General features: G+C 36.6%; 1 protein-coding gene across 1 annotated transcript; it reads left to right on the forward strand.

Annotated features, from left to right (window-relative positions):
* Positions 1–6,009: 6,009 nt before the first annotated feature.
* LOC149232439 (large ribosomal subunit protein uL23-like) lies at positions 6,010–9,768 on the forward strand. The gene is made up of 3 exons (XM_089379410.1): positions 6,010–6,168; positions 8,868–9,231; positions 9,462–9,768. The coding sequence occupies exons 1-3, from the start codon at positions 6,153–6,155 to the stop codon at positions 9,544–9,546; spliced, it is 465 nt and encodes a 154-aa protein (XP_089235536.1). The 5' UTR covers positions 6,010–6,152; the 3' UTR covers positions 9,547–9,768.
* The last annotated feature ends 6,942 nt before the right edge of the window (positions 9,769–16,710 follow it).

The following is a 16,710-nucleotide window of genomic DNA, read 5'->3' on the forward strand; positions in this document are numbered from 1 at the left end:
AGTTGTTCCCGTCATTATTCCCTTCTTCCTTCGATATTTTTGGATGTACCATAGTTCCTTTTCTGCTACCTTTGACTACCATGCCTTCTTTTTTTGATATTTTATTTTAACCCTTACCTTTCCTCCTCCATAACCAAATTGTTGTTGGTGAGCATACCTTCTAGGCATGACCAAGTTTATGTCATTTTAAGCATTTAAAAGGAAACTTCCAAAAGTTGAGAACTTGAGTGCATTTCCAGGAGCCCTCCACCATTTCAATTCCCAAACAACCCTTCATGAATATCAATTTTATCACATTTTTATCAACATTTGAGTGAACATGAAATTCAAGATATGTGAACCTTTCAACCATGTTCCCCATTGCCTTCAACGCTTCCTCATTCCATAATTCTATTACTAGGTATTGAATTTTGACCCGTGCTAAATGTCTATATATTAACGCTTGTCTTGGATCAAATATGGGTTTCCATTGCCTTAGATTAAGGGTTGAGGGACCCCAATACCACCATATTTCCATTCTCTTATTTGCATCTTATTTGAATCAAAATTCCAAGGCGAACCATCCCCTGATGAATATATGGAACTTTGGAATATAACAAAGAATCTCTTACCATGTTTTTTCCATCCAAAAATACCATGAGCCCTCCACCACCTTTTCCTCCATAAATCGGTTAGTTAAGACCCTATCCATTGACACAATAATATCTTCCATCCCCACACCTTCATTTAGAACTAGATTCCCTTTATCTCTTTGTGACTCGATAGATTTCTTCCTTCTCTTGCTCTTCAAACTACATGAGCCTGGAAACAAACCTTTTGCCAGCCCCACCTCCTTCCTCTCCTCTTGCTAGATCTACTAGTCATAATCCGTGAACCTTGAATCCACTACCATTCAAATCTAGAGGTTTCTTTACTCCATGTTGTTCTCAATTTCCATCCCTTCCAAAGGAATTGGTAACTTCTTCCCACGTTTGATTGTGTTGGATTCCCAACCTCATGTCTAACCACATTTACTTCCTTATTGACATGTGATCTTGTAAATGCTAGATGTGATTTGAGTTGTCCATTTATGCTGTCAACCCTCCCATTTTCATCCCACTAAGAAAAAAAACTAGGGGTACTTTATGTAGCTTTTGATTTTCCACTGGAATATTATAGTCGACCTTTGCACTATTAGGATCTAGATCCCCTTTTATACTATAATTCAGTTCTCACCCGTAAACCTTAGGGGCCTTCCAAATTTTGGTTAGTTCATCCCCTAAACTAAATATTGACTATAGAACTTTGTCTTCTCCCTCCCATGCGTAGTCTAACAATTCCTCCTCCATTTTTCCCTACACTAGAATTTTCTCATGTTTCATTCTTCACCTCTACCAAAAATGTTTAGAAACTTCTCATTCCACTCTCGAGGAATTAACTTAGAGTGAGAGTTGAAACCTTGACAACCCTAATCCACACATGAGGGGCATGCATTTCACAAGCAAGATTTGAACCTAAGCTAAAATAATACATGTAGTCCATGTTGGTGAATATTCCATAAAAACATGCATTTTATTAATAATCCTTGCATTTACCAATATAGCATATTTTATATAAGATTGGCATTTTTTTAAATGCCCAAAATACCGACTAAAAAAATACCCTATCAAGAATAGTAAACATATTTTCAAAAACCTTGCATAAAATCACAATCTAGAAACATGGTGGACATAATATTGCAATCATAATTGTAAGTTTTCTAGAGCACAAGTGTAGTGGAGAAGCCATGTGAAGTGTCATATCTCATGAAGAAGTTTTGGTCTTGTTGATACCTTAACATGGAAGTTCCTCTTGAAAGGGGAAAAAGTTGTGAAACAATTTCTTAGATTAAGAAAGGGATCTAATTTCATCGTCATTAATGGCTGCATAGAAGTAATTGATAATGATGCTAACAACTGACAATTTGGAGGCTTGGATTGCAATTAAAACAAATATAAAGAAAAATGACATAAATGAGTAAACAAGGAAATGACCTTGAAGAGATAAACCGATAAGTGTTCTTCTATATATAAGGCTTAGATGTAATATGAATTGTAAATGTATCTCATGTTAGTTATTCTAAAGCTGGCTCAAGCAAAATGTTATAGTAATAATAGCAATCTAATCTTAAGGTGATGGCTAGAAATCAAATTGGTTTATGAGAACCCTTCTTCGTGGGACAAAGGGCACCCCTCCACACAACAATTTGACTACTAAAGGCTATAGAGATGTACATATTTTACTGCCCTCTGAATTTAAACCCATAACCCCGTAGGAGGAAACACATGTTTTCAACCATTAAACCTACTCCATATATATATATATATATAACTTTTTTAAAACATATTTGTATACTTTTTTTTTTTTTTTTTTTTTTTTTTTAAGTGTGGTTCGCGGGCACCGGAGTGGCCGCTACGTCCACATAGAGAAGCGGGGCAGCTCCACCCGAAGGGAACTGCCGGTCGGCCATATCAGGCCTAACCCCGAGGGCGTCGAGGAGATTTGACCCCGTGACCTCCCAAACCGGGAGAGTACTAGCAACGGGAACTCAACCATTTGAGCTATCCCTCGGGGCTAAAACATATTTGTATACTTTATGTTAAAAATAATTTGACTTCTCTCTTCGAATCTAGAAGGTCTAAGTTTTTGCTTCAATAATAAAAATTGAATACTTTGTAGTGAATCTCAAAAGAAATTAATCTTAAATAATTAAATTAGTGATTTTTATTTTTCAATGAAACGAGTAAGGGTATTTATATTAATAAAAGATTGGAAATGGGATCAGAACCCCTACATCTTGTGTCTGGGACAAAAGGAAAGTCTTCAACAGAGTAAACAAAATGTTTACTTCCTCCATGACTGATTAAACTTTTAAAACAAAACAGGTGTCCATCGTAAACTCTACAAAAAGTTCTAAGCAAAAAACAAAATTTACAGACCACAATTATAAGACTAGATATAGATGGAATAGACTACTAGCCAAAAAATTGTCTCATCATACATGTAGATTAAATCATGATGGGCCATGGTTGTTGACTTCTGAGTCCCAAGAACGACGAGTTCTCCTTCTATCCATGCGAGCACCAGAAGCATTGCCACCAACTTTCGTTCTTTCCACTTGAGAGGTCGAGACCTCCAAAATCGCCACTCGAGCACTTAGCTGACGAATTTCCTCACTGAGCCTATCCAAAGAATCCTTCATATCAACGTGATGCACTAGTAACTTGGCTTCAATGAAGAGTTGGAATGAATTCCGCTGACGCTTGATCATATCTTCGAGGTTGGAGATTGAGGTAATCAAAGCTTGGGTGAAGTCCAAGAGTTTATCGATCAACTTCGAAGCACTAATGGAACCCTGGAGGTCTGATCAACTAGCCATCTTGCTTGAAACACATATAGCTACAAAAAAATTACCACCAAACCAAGGTGAAGTTTGTGGAGAGAGAATGGCCGAAACACCACAACTTAAGATGAGGGAACAAACCAAGGAGGACGAATATGAGAGTAGGGGACCTCTAAAGAATGATATATAATTGAACCCCAAACCATGGCATGAGCCATTATGAGACCATTGAATTCAAATCTATATGAAATTCTCGCTAGGGCAGGGAGGAGATGACTTGAGCTCCACTCAAGATGAGAGAATTAATTCCATAGTCATGCGCGAGAGGGAAGACACCGTAACCAAAACAAGCTGCAATAACTCAAAACCAAGGGAATATAAATGGACATGACTACAGGGAATGGACAAGACCAACGATCTTTGCACATGTTCGCCAGGAAGTGCCATTGGGAGAAATCCATGCATAACATAGGTCGAGAAAAGGGTGGAGTCGACTAGAGAAGATGAGCTCGACAATCCACTAGTATATGAGGGAAGGAGCCTCTTAGTAAACCCATTGAGACCAAATTCCAGGGAAATGAGAAATGAGATCACTCCCCAACGATCCAACTACTAGATAAATTAAGAGCCATTAAGGGATTGGAGAGGGACTCAATCTGTAGTTTATTTCTATGATCCCTTGGTTCTTTTTCGCTCCTTTTTGCTAGCCCATTAACTTTCAAATTTAAATCTCGGAAAATATGGAAGAATTCCACCTTCTTAAATCAAGAGAATGAGGCCTTGTCAGAGGAATCTTCAAACTAAAAGGCTCATTTGAGTAATCACAAATTTTGGGGCAGTTTTCCACTAGATTAGGTGGAACTTCCTCTCGTTGCCCGCTCCCCCCTCCCAGCCAGAATAATCGATTAAAAGGCTCATTTCAGTAATCACAAATTTTGGGGCTAACATGTTAGAGCAAAGGTGTCACGCCCCCAGGCCGGCGATAGTCTTTCAACCATGCTTGGCGAGGTGCGGCACCACCGAACACTTTCTTTTCACCAATACTTATGTTCGTGGACTACGCCTACTTCACTTTTCATACTTAGTTTGTGTTTCCCAACCAAGTATTATTAATGTTCCTTTATACCAATGAACACCCATACACATTCATTATCAACAACAATTATACAAGAGAACACAATTGCACAGTATAAAGGGAGGGGCAACTCCCTGAACAATGAGTCTGACCGATAATATATTATACAATCTTTTACAAGTTACAAGCTTTACAAGTATACTTGGAAACTCCAAGTTTCATACTTAGCCAATTTTACAATCTTCGGCAAACTCGGTTGCCTAGCTCGTCGGCGCCTCTACACGGTCGCCGCACGACTCACCAACCCTTCGTTCACCTTGTCGCATGATCGTGTTGTTTGCCCAACTTGGGCGCGCCTCCAAGTCGCCACACACGGGCGCCTTTGCCTGAGACACACCTCCGTTCACAATCTCAACACTTCACCAAGTCACCGTGCACACTTGCACGACGGGCGGGCGCTCACCCGAGCCACCCAAGAACCCGTGCCAAGTCGTCACACAAACCGGGCGCCCACACACACCGTGCACGCCTTTCTCCAACCAGCGGGTGACCCTGCCCGCGCCCTTCACCCAAAACCAAGAACGACACTTAACTCCGTGCGACCTTGCCCAAGAACGGGCACATCCTTCAAATCTGCGCCTTCACCTCTTGTGCGTCCACCTTCTTGTTCTGTGCCTTCTTTACATGTTTGAGCGATGAGCGAATGTGTGTCAAATGCCATCCACGCACTTGCAATATATACCAAAGTGGAGGCGAAGTCTTGGCTGCCCAGCCGACTTGCCCAACGCCCCTACTCCATCGCAAACTTGCCAAAATACATGTCGGCTTTGCCCATGTTCGTAGGTCGGCCTCCATAAGTTATAACCATGCCTCCACGCATATAAACCTATCGCTCTCCTCTTCCTTGTGCGCATAACGCCATCGCACATGAAGTCGTGAGCTCGCACTTCATCTTTTCTTCATCACACTTCAAGCCGGGAGCGCTCAAGGATCGCAGGTCCTCATAAAAGGTATCGAGAAAGAGAGGATAGAACTGATTTGACTAGAATAACTATGCTAGCTATAAATAACCATTAAGCTCTCCAAACATGAATTTTCTTTTTTAGTTTGTTGAGGATATCTTCCCAACATTTCAAATTAATAAAGCCAAAAGAAAAAAATAATAATTTTTTAAAGAAATAATATTTAATGTATACCATCTTTAAAATTAACTTTTTATCCTAAATGAAAGACAAAATTACTATATCCCAATAAGAATAATACCATCAAAATTGTAAGCGTTGATTAGACTTACATATGCTGTAAGAATGTATTTTTACCAAAATAACCCCACCCTCAACCTCTCTTCATAAAGTTTAAATCTAAAACCTTATAAGTCTAAACCCCACCCTAACCAAATATCCCACCCCTCATGGGTATAAAATCCTCTTTACCTATGAACCAAAAAAATCCCTTCACGAAAACGATTTGATTAATTAAATATAATTTGGATTATTATATGAATATATATATATATTTTTTAATTTAAACTTTAAATAAAAATCATAATAGGATTATAATTTTTTTGGGGTTGGATTATAATTTAAACATAACATGAATGTCAATAAATGCAAGTGGATTATTCGAACCGAGGAAAGAGCTAGGGTTTTGTGTGCAGAAGGCGAGGGTTTCACAGGCGAGGAGGCGGACGGCGTTGGAGGTTAGGAGGAGGCGGCAATGGCTCCACCCAAAGGTATGGTGATGTCTCCTCTGCTTTCGTCGTAAATCCCTCTATGTTCATCGGTAAATACTCTTATTTATTCTCACTGAGCCTGATTTGTGCCAATTTAAGCTCAAATATATGTGAAAATTGCATCTCGGTGTCCATATTTACAGTCAAAAGCGTCACTTGGTGCATATTGAGGTACTCCGACCGTTGAGAAACCCAAACCGCACCCTATTGATTATTTATCGTCTGATCAAATTTGAAGAGTTAGCTTTAGTTTATTGTGCAAGTATTTTCTTTCACGCCACTATTCGAAAAAAGCATTACCCTTGAATGGACGTTTAAAAATTCAAAATCAAACGAACATTAGTTTAAGCAGGAAGAGTTTCCTGTTGTCATTAATCTAGTTTCGGGTTGGGTTGTCCATCAAATTTTGATCTAGCTTTTATAGGGTACAGCTAAATGGCCATTTTAGTAAAATGATCAAGTAGCTGAGGTGTTTTGAAGGTTATAATCGTAAATATGGCCCTGGGATCACTGGTGAAATTGATGGAGTACCAAACCATACAAGCGGGTTGCATTTTGGCCGTAGTTTGGCCCTCCTGCATGGATGCCAAAAATGAATGAAGTCGGATGCAAGCTCTGGGTGGTTTTGGCAGAATATTTTCGTCAGACCGGACACCTAAGCATTGAAGGATGCATGCCTCATCCGATGCAGCTCTCGAGCATATTTCTCAAAGCATTTTTTTTGGAAAAAATAAGGTCTCCATAATGAGATTAGGAGGTGAGAGTATTTTAACGGGGTCAGCATCCAGCAAAGCATTTGTGATCTCATTTTAAATGTACTAATAAAATTTCATATCTGAAGATAAAACACGCTTTTGCTGTAATTGTTCTTTGTTAGACAAGGTTAGGATTTAAATCAGTTTAGGATCTTGAAGGGGACGTTAACAGGCCTTAGATTATTGAGTTCTCTTGTGTTGAATAATTCATATTTAATTCCTGGAAGTTATGAAGGATTTTAAGTTTTGGGTACCTCATGAAAGCAGTTTTCTGAAGTTTTGGGAAATCTGATAGAGTACCAGTTGTTAGCCGTTTTAAGGTAATGTTGAACTTTTAGAATGCATTCGCAGTTTTCGGAATATTTCTATGCTATGTTTAACGGTTTGCAATTAACTAAAGGTTCCTCTAAAGATTTAAGCAACTGAGGAAATCAAAATGTTCACAGATTGGACCTTTTGAACAACTTAGTAAGCTGCTTGTAGTGTTTGTTGGCTGCAAAGATGGTTTTGAGATGTTGGAGAATTTAGCTACTTTCAATATAAGCAACATTGATTAACTGGTTTGTATGAGAAAGTATTGAAAGCAAAACAAACCATCATTTATCCAAAACAAGTCAATTCACTTGTGAATAGCCAATTTACGTGTGAAGGGGTCCGAGAGCTTACTCGAAGGCAAGAAAGCCTACTTGATAGGTTTAGTATTTTCTGCTATATAGTTGAAAGGCTGAACTGGAAAAATAAAATATCAAAATCCAAAGGAATTGTTGTTGTGATAGAAAACCATGAAACTGCAACTATATGTATATAAGGTCTGCTGTAATGTCCAAAGGCTGGAAGTTGAAAAAAACATATTTTAAAATCCAAAGGAAATGTTGTGATGCTAGAAAACCAAGAGTGCTATGTTTGAATCAGTGCAATAATGAACACATATTAAAAGTGTTTTGAAAGGAAATTTGATTAGTTGCCTTTGAAATGATAACTCTGTGCAATTGGCAAAGGAAGGTGGGAGCAGGAATGATTTTGATTCCTTTATTTCTACCTTGAGACTGGGGTGAAGGAGGATGACACATTTAAAACCTAAAATTTGAAAAACATTGCATGATTATTTAGTACTTCTTAAATGTGTAGTGCTATTTTTTCTTGATACTGGATTTTTTTCCATTTAATTATTTCCATAGTTTGCCAAATTTGGATTCAACTTGGTAACTATGCTTCCATTGTAATATCCATTTTGATTGCCCTTGCTCCAAATGCCCTTTTAAACTTTCTAATGTGGGACTCTGTTAATGCTTTCTTAATATTTTGTGAGGGAATTATATGGTTTGACGGTTTTATTGTTTTGTATTTACTATTAAGCAGATATGCACAAAATCCATTTATGAGCCCATTTTATAGTTTTTTACTCTAGTTGGGGACATTGCGAATGCTTTAATTTTAGAATTGTGGTCTTCTTGTCAAGGGATATATGATTTGTTGCTCTCAACACAGCAGGCAAACAGTGATCTCAATTTATAAATTATGTCTGGTATGTGGAAAACTCATCTAATCTGATTTGTATTTTTGTCCACAAGATGCCTGCTATGTAGTATGTACCATTACTCAGGAGAATATACTAAGTATTTTTGGGAAAAATTCATTTGAGGTTGACTTATCTTGCAAACTCTCATACATAGTTTATTTATTAGAAAAGGAAATATGCCTTTCTTTAGTTGGTGAGCTGTGTATCTTCGACCACCATTTCCAGTTTTTTTTGAAGTTCGGTGGAAGTTGTGCATTTTAATGCATTGGGCTATGCAATTTTAATAAATATTTTAAGCTCCATTTCATCTCAAATTTTTACTAAATTTTAAGTCGCGGTTTATTGATATTTATGCATGTTATATTCACGATTTCTGCAGTTAGCTTGATGTGTTATGCTTGTTTCCATCTGGTTCTTGATTCTAGGTCCTACAAAGAAGTCTGACCCAAAATCCCAGGCACAGAAGGCTGCAAAAGCTGTGAAGTCTGGAGCAAGCAGTTTGAAGAGGAAAAGCAGAAAGGTTCGAACATCTGTTATTTTTCACCGACCAAGGACATTCAAAAGACCTCGTAATCCCAAATATCCTCGTATCAGTGCTCCTCCCAGGAACAAGCTTGACCAGTATGAAGTGCTCAAATACCCTTTGACAACAGAATCTGCAATGAAGAAGATAGAAGACAATAACACTCTTGTCTTCATTGTCGATGTCCGGGCAGACAAGAAGAAGATCAAGGATGCAGTCAAAAAAATGTATGACATTCAGACAAAGAAAGTCAACACATTAATCAGGTAGGGGGTCCAAACCGGACTTAATTAATTTCTGGTTTTTTTTTTGTTAGTTAATTTGGTTGTATTTGTAGACTCTAATAGGTGTTTAGGTTTGGTAATTTATTGTGGTCAAATTTATTGTATCCTGTGTTTGAGAGTATACAGAGAAGCAAAATTATTTTGGCATGGACACAGCCTTCTTTTATAAACTGCTTTCTCATGGGAATAATTGATTGTGCTGTGGTGTTTAGGCCCGATGGATTGAAGAAGGCGTACGTGAGGTTAACTCCAGATTATGATGCTCTGGATGTAGCAAACAAAATTGGCATCATATAAACTATGGGTTTATTTTTAGTTAAAACTGGCTTGAAGGATGGACACAGCATGTTGTTTTGCTCTGCTTTGATCAAGAAGAGCATCTCATAGTTAAAATTTTGCATTTAATTCAAGCTAGACTATTTTTTGAATTTGAATATTTATGTAGTCGGAAGGCCATGCTTGAAAATAATTTTTATGAGAAACATAGTAAATGGGCAAAATTCTTGTTTTGTCTTTATAGATTTGCCTTGCATTAACAAATCGATATATTTTAAGACGTTTTGGCTAGAGGTATGGTTGTTTTGAATGTACAAGGATTTGTCATCGCCTGCTAGAGTCGAATTCAGTGAGTGAAGTGCCCCAAAAGCTTGGGCATGGGTCTGTTTTCATAATTTATTGTTTTGGTTAGTAGTAGTTCCTCTCAGTGACGTTTGTAGAAGATTGTTGTTTATGATTTTTCTATCTTACAGTACATTCTTTCAATATGAATATTATAGCAGCTGTTTTTGTGTTTTCTTGGTTACATAATTTGTTTTTTCAAATTTTCTTAGATGTGGGATTGATCAATGTTGTGAGAATGAATACATGTGTGCCCAAGAATGCAAGAAGTATTTTTTTTACTTGTAAAATTTTTCCCTAGGTTGCATTATCTTTTAATATAAACCAGTAAAGAGACCATGTTGATGCATCTCAAAACTATATGCTCTTCATATGATTGAATATACCACAGGGGTTGAAGGGAGAAATTTCTGCTTTCTGATTGTTTTCTTTGTAATGCCTTCTTATTTGCAAGCTTACTGAAGATCAAATTGACTCACCTTCTTAGTGACTTTGTTGCTCTTAAATAGGTTACTTTGTCACAAATGCATATGACTACCAAAGGCAACAAGTCATAATGCTTGACAACGAAGATCCTGTCTATATTGATGTCACGTATACAGTATCATTCAGATTTACAAAATATGATATGGCTTTGCTGAGGTTCACCCATGAATGTATATGCAAATGATCTGTAAGCTGTATGAAATAAAACATATCGCCAAATCTTGGCACACACTGGTAATATTCATTTTTCCAATATGGTGAACAAGATTTACTATTGTTCCTTGTCACTTGTTTTCACTCAAATCTCATAAATTCAACTGGTTTGCCCATTTACCTCAACTACACCCAATTCTCTTTGGAGAACGAAGCTTCAAGAACTCTTATTGAAGTGCTCAGTAACCTATTCTTTATCTGTCCCAGTGACAGAAAGTAACGACAGTTGGGGAACACAATGGATATGAATAAATTCATCATTTGGAACGTATACAAACGCAATAAGCACATATCAAAGGGATTTTGTTAAATTTGCAGATGGAAATGAAGTCCAAAAGATTCGTCTTGCATGCAACAATGACATTTGATAAAGACAGTCATTCTATAATTTGACTATCCTAATCTCATGAAGACTCATGGCTTGTAATATGTATTAATTGCGTTTGTATCATTTACATGGTTGTCATCGCCACCATATTTATCGAGCCCTTGGTTAGTAGGTGGAAGTGGGATTTTATAACCTCATTTAAGTATTTGGTGAAACCTTTTGCTCTGCACAGGCTGTCTTGGAAGTAGCATTTTTATAACCTCGTTTAATCATCTGGAGAAACCTTTTACCCTCCACAGGCTGTCTTTCCTGTGCAAGGGTGTTGTCGCATTTGGTTAGGATAGGGTCTTGTGTGCTTTGGGGCAGAATTGTTGCAATAGATATTTTTCACACTGAACTTCATAGGTTACAAGTGTCACATTTCATCATATTCTTAGAGTAGAGAACCTTGGAGGTGTAAGTGGTATATTTTATAACTTATAACTTCATTTATGCTAAAATTATCTAGATAATCCTTCTTTTTGCGTTGTTATGCTTGTGCAAAGGGATTGTTTCACGCAGTTGGTGTTGGTCTTGCGTGCTATGAAGCAAAATTACTTCAATAGATATTTTTAACGTGAAAACAAAAGTTTTGCATTTCATCATATTCACAGATTGTTAGTAGGAATATCATTTCAATAGATATTTTTAACGTGAAAACGCAGTGTTACATTTCATCATATTCCTAGAACAGAGCAAAATTTAGCACACTTGTAGCACAATGTTAGTAGGAATGTCATTCTCTTTGTTAGAGAGTACCATGGTTCAATTTTTTTATAATGGTCTTGTGTGCTATGGGGCAGGATTGTTGCAGTAGATATTTTGCACACTAAACTTCATAGGTTACAAGTGTCACATTTCATCATACTCCAGAGTAGAGACCCTTGGAGGTGGAAGTGGTAGATTTTATAACTTATAACTTCATTTATGCAAATGATCTAGATAATCCTTCTTTGTGGGTTGTTTTGCTTCTGCAAAGGGATTGTTTCATGCAGTTGGTGCTGGTCTTGCGTGCTATGAAGCAAAATTACTTCAATAGATATTTTTAACGTGAAAGCAAAGTATTGCATTTCATCATATTCCCAGAACAGAGCAAAAATTAGCACACTTCTAGCACAATGTTATTAGGAATATCATTTTCAATAGATATTTTTAACGTGAAAACGAAGTGTTGCATTTCATAATATTCCCAGAACAGAGCAAAATTTAGCACGCACAATGTTAATAGTAATATCATTCCCTTTGTTAGAGAGTACCATGGTTCAAATTTTTTATAATGGTTATATTCTACGAAGTTGTACTTTGCCTACTCAACATTACATCATACAAGACTTTTTAGGTGATGAGGTGTTGCAAGCTACTTCTCAATGAGATTTTCAAGATTTTAGTTGATGAGGTGTTGCAAGCTACTTCTCAATGAGATTTTCAAAATAGAGCAAGAGAGAGTACGGTACACTAAGCCCAGGGAAAAGGTGTAGATTCCTTTGTTTGTGGGGACAAGGGACTTGTATTCTAATTGAGATTCAAAATAGAGCAAGAGAGTATACTAAGCCCAAAGACCAGGGAAAAGGTGTAGATTCCTTTGTATGCTAAAATATATGAAAGCGTACATACTCCACACTCTTTTGGATTTAACTTGTGATCTCTTACAAAGAAGCACATGTTTTTAATTATTAGGTCCACTCAAACTGTACATCCTAAATTGGATATACTTATGTACACTCTTTTGGATTTAACTTGTGATCTCTTACAAAGAAGCACATGTTTTTAATTATTAGGTCTACTCAAACTGTACATCCTAAATTGGATATGCTTAGGATATGTACATATTTTTTTCCATAAATATCATTTTTATGAACAATGTATTATAACTACTTTGTTATTAAACTCATTTAATATAAATGAAATCTTATATACAATTTTATTTAATTATTGAATTTGATCAACTTTTGTCTTTTTCTCTCTCCAATGTAATTACATAAAGCAGAGTTGGTTTCATTTTCTTATCCTACTGAAAATTATGACAACATTGTATCCTTATTGTAATTTATTAATAAAACTATAATGTTAAAGAATATTAGAGAATTTCATCTTTATTGTTTTGTAAATAACAAAATTAAATTATGAAAAAGATCAGATTTCTACTTGACTCTTTGTCTAAACAATGCCTCCACCTTCACATTACATTGGCTAACCAAATTGATTCGACGCTGGCAGAAAATTGATGCATCTTCATTCCCAACTCTTAAAATAGAAGAAATAACCAGCAAAATACAAGCTCTTAAATTCTCAAATTTTTTTCTCAAAGATAAAGGATTTCCCATCACTTTGACTACCATTGAACATGAAACCTCTACATCTAGTCTGTTGAACCCTTCAAATTTCCTATCAAATCCTCAACATCTAGTTGCTCCCCATCAAAGTCTAGAATCATTCCATCCCGAAGAAATAACCAGCAAAAGACAAGCTCTTAAATTCTCAAAATTTTTTCTCAAAGATAAAGGATTTCCCATCACTTTGACCACCGCTAAACATGAAACCTGTACATCCAGTCCATCGAACCCTTCAAATTTCCTATCAAATCCTCACCGTCCAGTTGCTCCCCATCAAAGTCCAGAATCATTCCATCCCAATTATCATATTTAAACTCATTCATTAAAAACACCCAAACCTATAATAATTCAAACGCTGAAATTAATCCAAACCTCACCAATATTAAACACACAGTAAGCAACCACTGTATAATTACCAATAAAAATTACACATCCCTAGCACACAATTTTGAGTTGGAAGAAAACCCCAACTTCATCGGATTGTTCTTTGGCCGTGAGCTTCTCAGCGTAGCATTCGGAATCCGCTGGTAATCACCGAGAGATGCAAGCTTACAATAACTCAACCCCATCTCATTCCTCTTTGGTGGACGACTTCTTTGCTCAACATGAAGAATTTGATGTTAACTTGAACCATATTTTGATCCATCCACATTAAAACCATGAACACAATCCCCCTCCCCCCGAACAGGTTCCCATATCAAAATGCAGTTGGTCAGAAGACTTCACGATGCAGCTGTGGAAGAAAATGTAACTAGGTTCGATTTTCATTTCGACTTGTAAATATAATATTATGATAAGAAACATTTATTATTTCTTTCATCATGGGTTTCATGGGCAAGATGTGTATGCCATAGGACAAGAGCATCTTCTTGATGTCTTTAGGATTTTGTGTCTTAACATAAATATTATGGAAGTCATGTCAAAAAGATCTATGCTTCAAATGAGTAAGTGTCACTATCCCTTGCAAGTCGGCTAAATGATAAACACAATTATCTCCTTGATAAGTTGACCTGACTTATGGCTCACATGTCGGCCTAATGGATGTCCAATGATGACCTATATGTATAACGCATGGAGTGACATTTCAAGGACAATGCTTCGGATGATTTTGAAAGAGGAAAAGCGAAGGTGAAGTACATAGAACCAAAATGTCTTGGTGAAGAAGCATACATTGTTTCTTGGTGAAGTATACACAGAACCGTATCCACTTGGTGAAGAAGCATTCATTGTCTCTCGATGAAGTCTACACAGAACTATAGTGCCTCGGTTAGGCATCCATAGTTTCTCGGTAAGATATATATATTCTCTTGGTGAAGTATACACAGAACCGTAGTCACTTGGTGAAGAAACATTCACTCTCTCAGTGAAGTCTACAAAGAACTATTTTCTCTCGGTGAGGCACACATATTCTCTCGGTGAAGTCTACATAGAACCGCAGTGACTTAATGAAATCCGGATACAAGTCCGTCTCATGATAAAGTCTGCCTTTCAGTGAAGTTCGAATGATCTAGCTAAGAAGTAGTGGATGGTGATAAAAAGGCGAATGTATAAGGAGGCCGAAGTCAGAAAGAGTACAGTGTCATAAAGACAAAAAGACTGTAAAACAAAGTCGGATAGTGCAAGGGATAGCGACAAGCATATTGAAGGTAATCTTTATCTAAAGTTTTGTCAATGGTCTTGGACTAAACATCTATAAGAAGAGATTCAAAGGGTTTTCCTCTCTAAGAGAGAGAGATTTTGGCCTTGGCAGAGAGCCAACTTCTGTGTTCTTGTGTTTATGTTTTTGGTAGCAATTTGATGAAACACACACTAATAAGAAGAAGATCAAGCTAAGATAATTGTCAAAGTGCTTTACGAATTGTTATAAAGTCAAGAGGAATCACACTACACCTAATTGCCCTAGATTCTTCAACAACAACGTCCTTTTGTTGACACTCGGCCACACGCCAATGCTACGCCCTCCGAAGCTGTTGTTTCGACTTTGGACACTCAACCTCCTTCTCACCCCTCCCACAATTGCACAATTAACACTACTATTGAGCCATCCAACACAAATTCTTTTCCCTCATTGCACTCATAATTCAACTCTAAATTTTACTCCCTCTAACAACCCTAACGACATTCCTTATCCTTCCTTATCTAACAAAACTAACCTAATAATCAATCTTTCCAATCTTAATTTAAATCAACATATTATTAATTTATTAAATAAAGGATTAAACTTTTCCATAATACCTAGAAAAATTCCCATATAAGATATTCTTTGCCAACTTGAATATGGCATTAAAGACTTTCTTGAAGATTTCAAAGAATTAATTAGACAAGACTACTCTATCATCCTTAGAAAATACATACCTCCTAAAAGTAACATTACCAAAGATGAATACCTCATTTTGAAATCCATAAAACCAAAACCCAACATAATAATATTAATGCTCGTAAGGGAGTTCAATGTCATCATAAATAAAGAAGACTACAATGATCAAATGTTGGATCATCTAAACAACAATGGGTGCTATAAAAAGTTAAGTAAAAATCCCCTAAAGAAAATCACAAAAGAAGTTTCCACCTAATCAAAGCTAGCCATATTAAGGATAATAAATCTCTCATTGAAAGTTGTCCATATACCCATAGAATTTATGGTGTGCCTAAACTTCATAAAGAAGGAATTCCTATCAGACCCATTTTTAATACCATAGGAGGTTCTACATATCATCTAGCCAAATTCCTTGCAAATAAACTAAAACCTTTAGTAGGGAACACATAGTCTTTTGTCAAATATTCCACCCACTTCATTAATGAAATCAACAATATTAAGCTTGATAAAAATGACATTTTGGTTAGCTTTGATGTCTCGGCTCTATATGCCAATATTCCTATTAATGAAGTCATGGAAGTTGTCCAAAGAAATATTGATCCTCATACTTCAAAACTTGTTGAAATTTGCCTAAAATCAACCTTCTTTAGTTTCATGGGTGAAACATACGAACAAACATGTGGAGCAGCAATGGGCTTCCCTCTATCCCCTATCATAGCCAATCTATTCATGGAGAACTTTGAAGCCAAAGCCGTTAAGACTACTCCCTTAAAACCCAAATTATGGAAAAGATTTGTGGATGATACTTTCATCATATGGCCTCATGGTCATGAAACCCTAAAAAATTGAAAAAAAGACATTTAAATTGTCTTTCTTCCTCAATTAAATTCACCATGGAAGTGGAGGTCAACAATAGCCTACCCTTACTCGACATTCTCATCACTTGTATTTTAGATGGGTCCATATCTCACCAAATCTATCGCAAAAAGACCCATACCGAACAATATATACATGCCACTTCTCACCATCATCCCAACCAAAAATTAGGAATCGTAAACACTCTTGCTACAAGAGCCATTAGAATTTCCGACAAAGATCACTAAGAAAAAGAAAAATCCCATCTAATA

Source organism: Pinus tabuliformis, chromosome J (assembly GCF_031772625.1).
Source record: "Pinus tabuliformis cultivar Carrire ecotype Pingquan chromosome J, CPIR1, whole genome shotgun sequence".
In the NCBI taxonomy this organism is placed as follows: Eukaryota; Viridiplantae; Streptophyta; class Pinopsida; order Pinales; family Pinaceae; genus Pinus; species Pinus tabuliformis.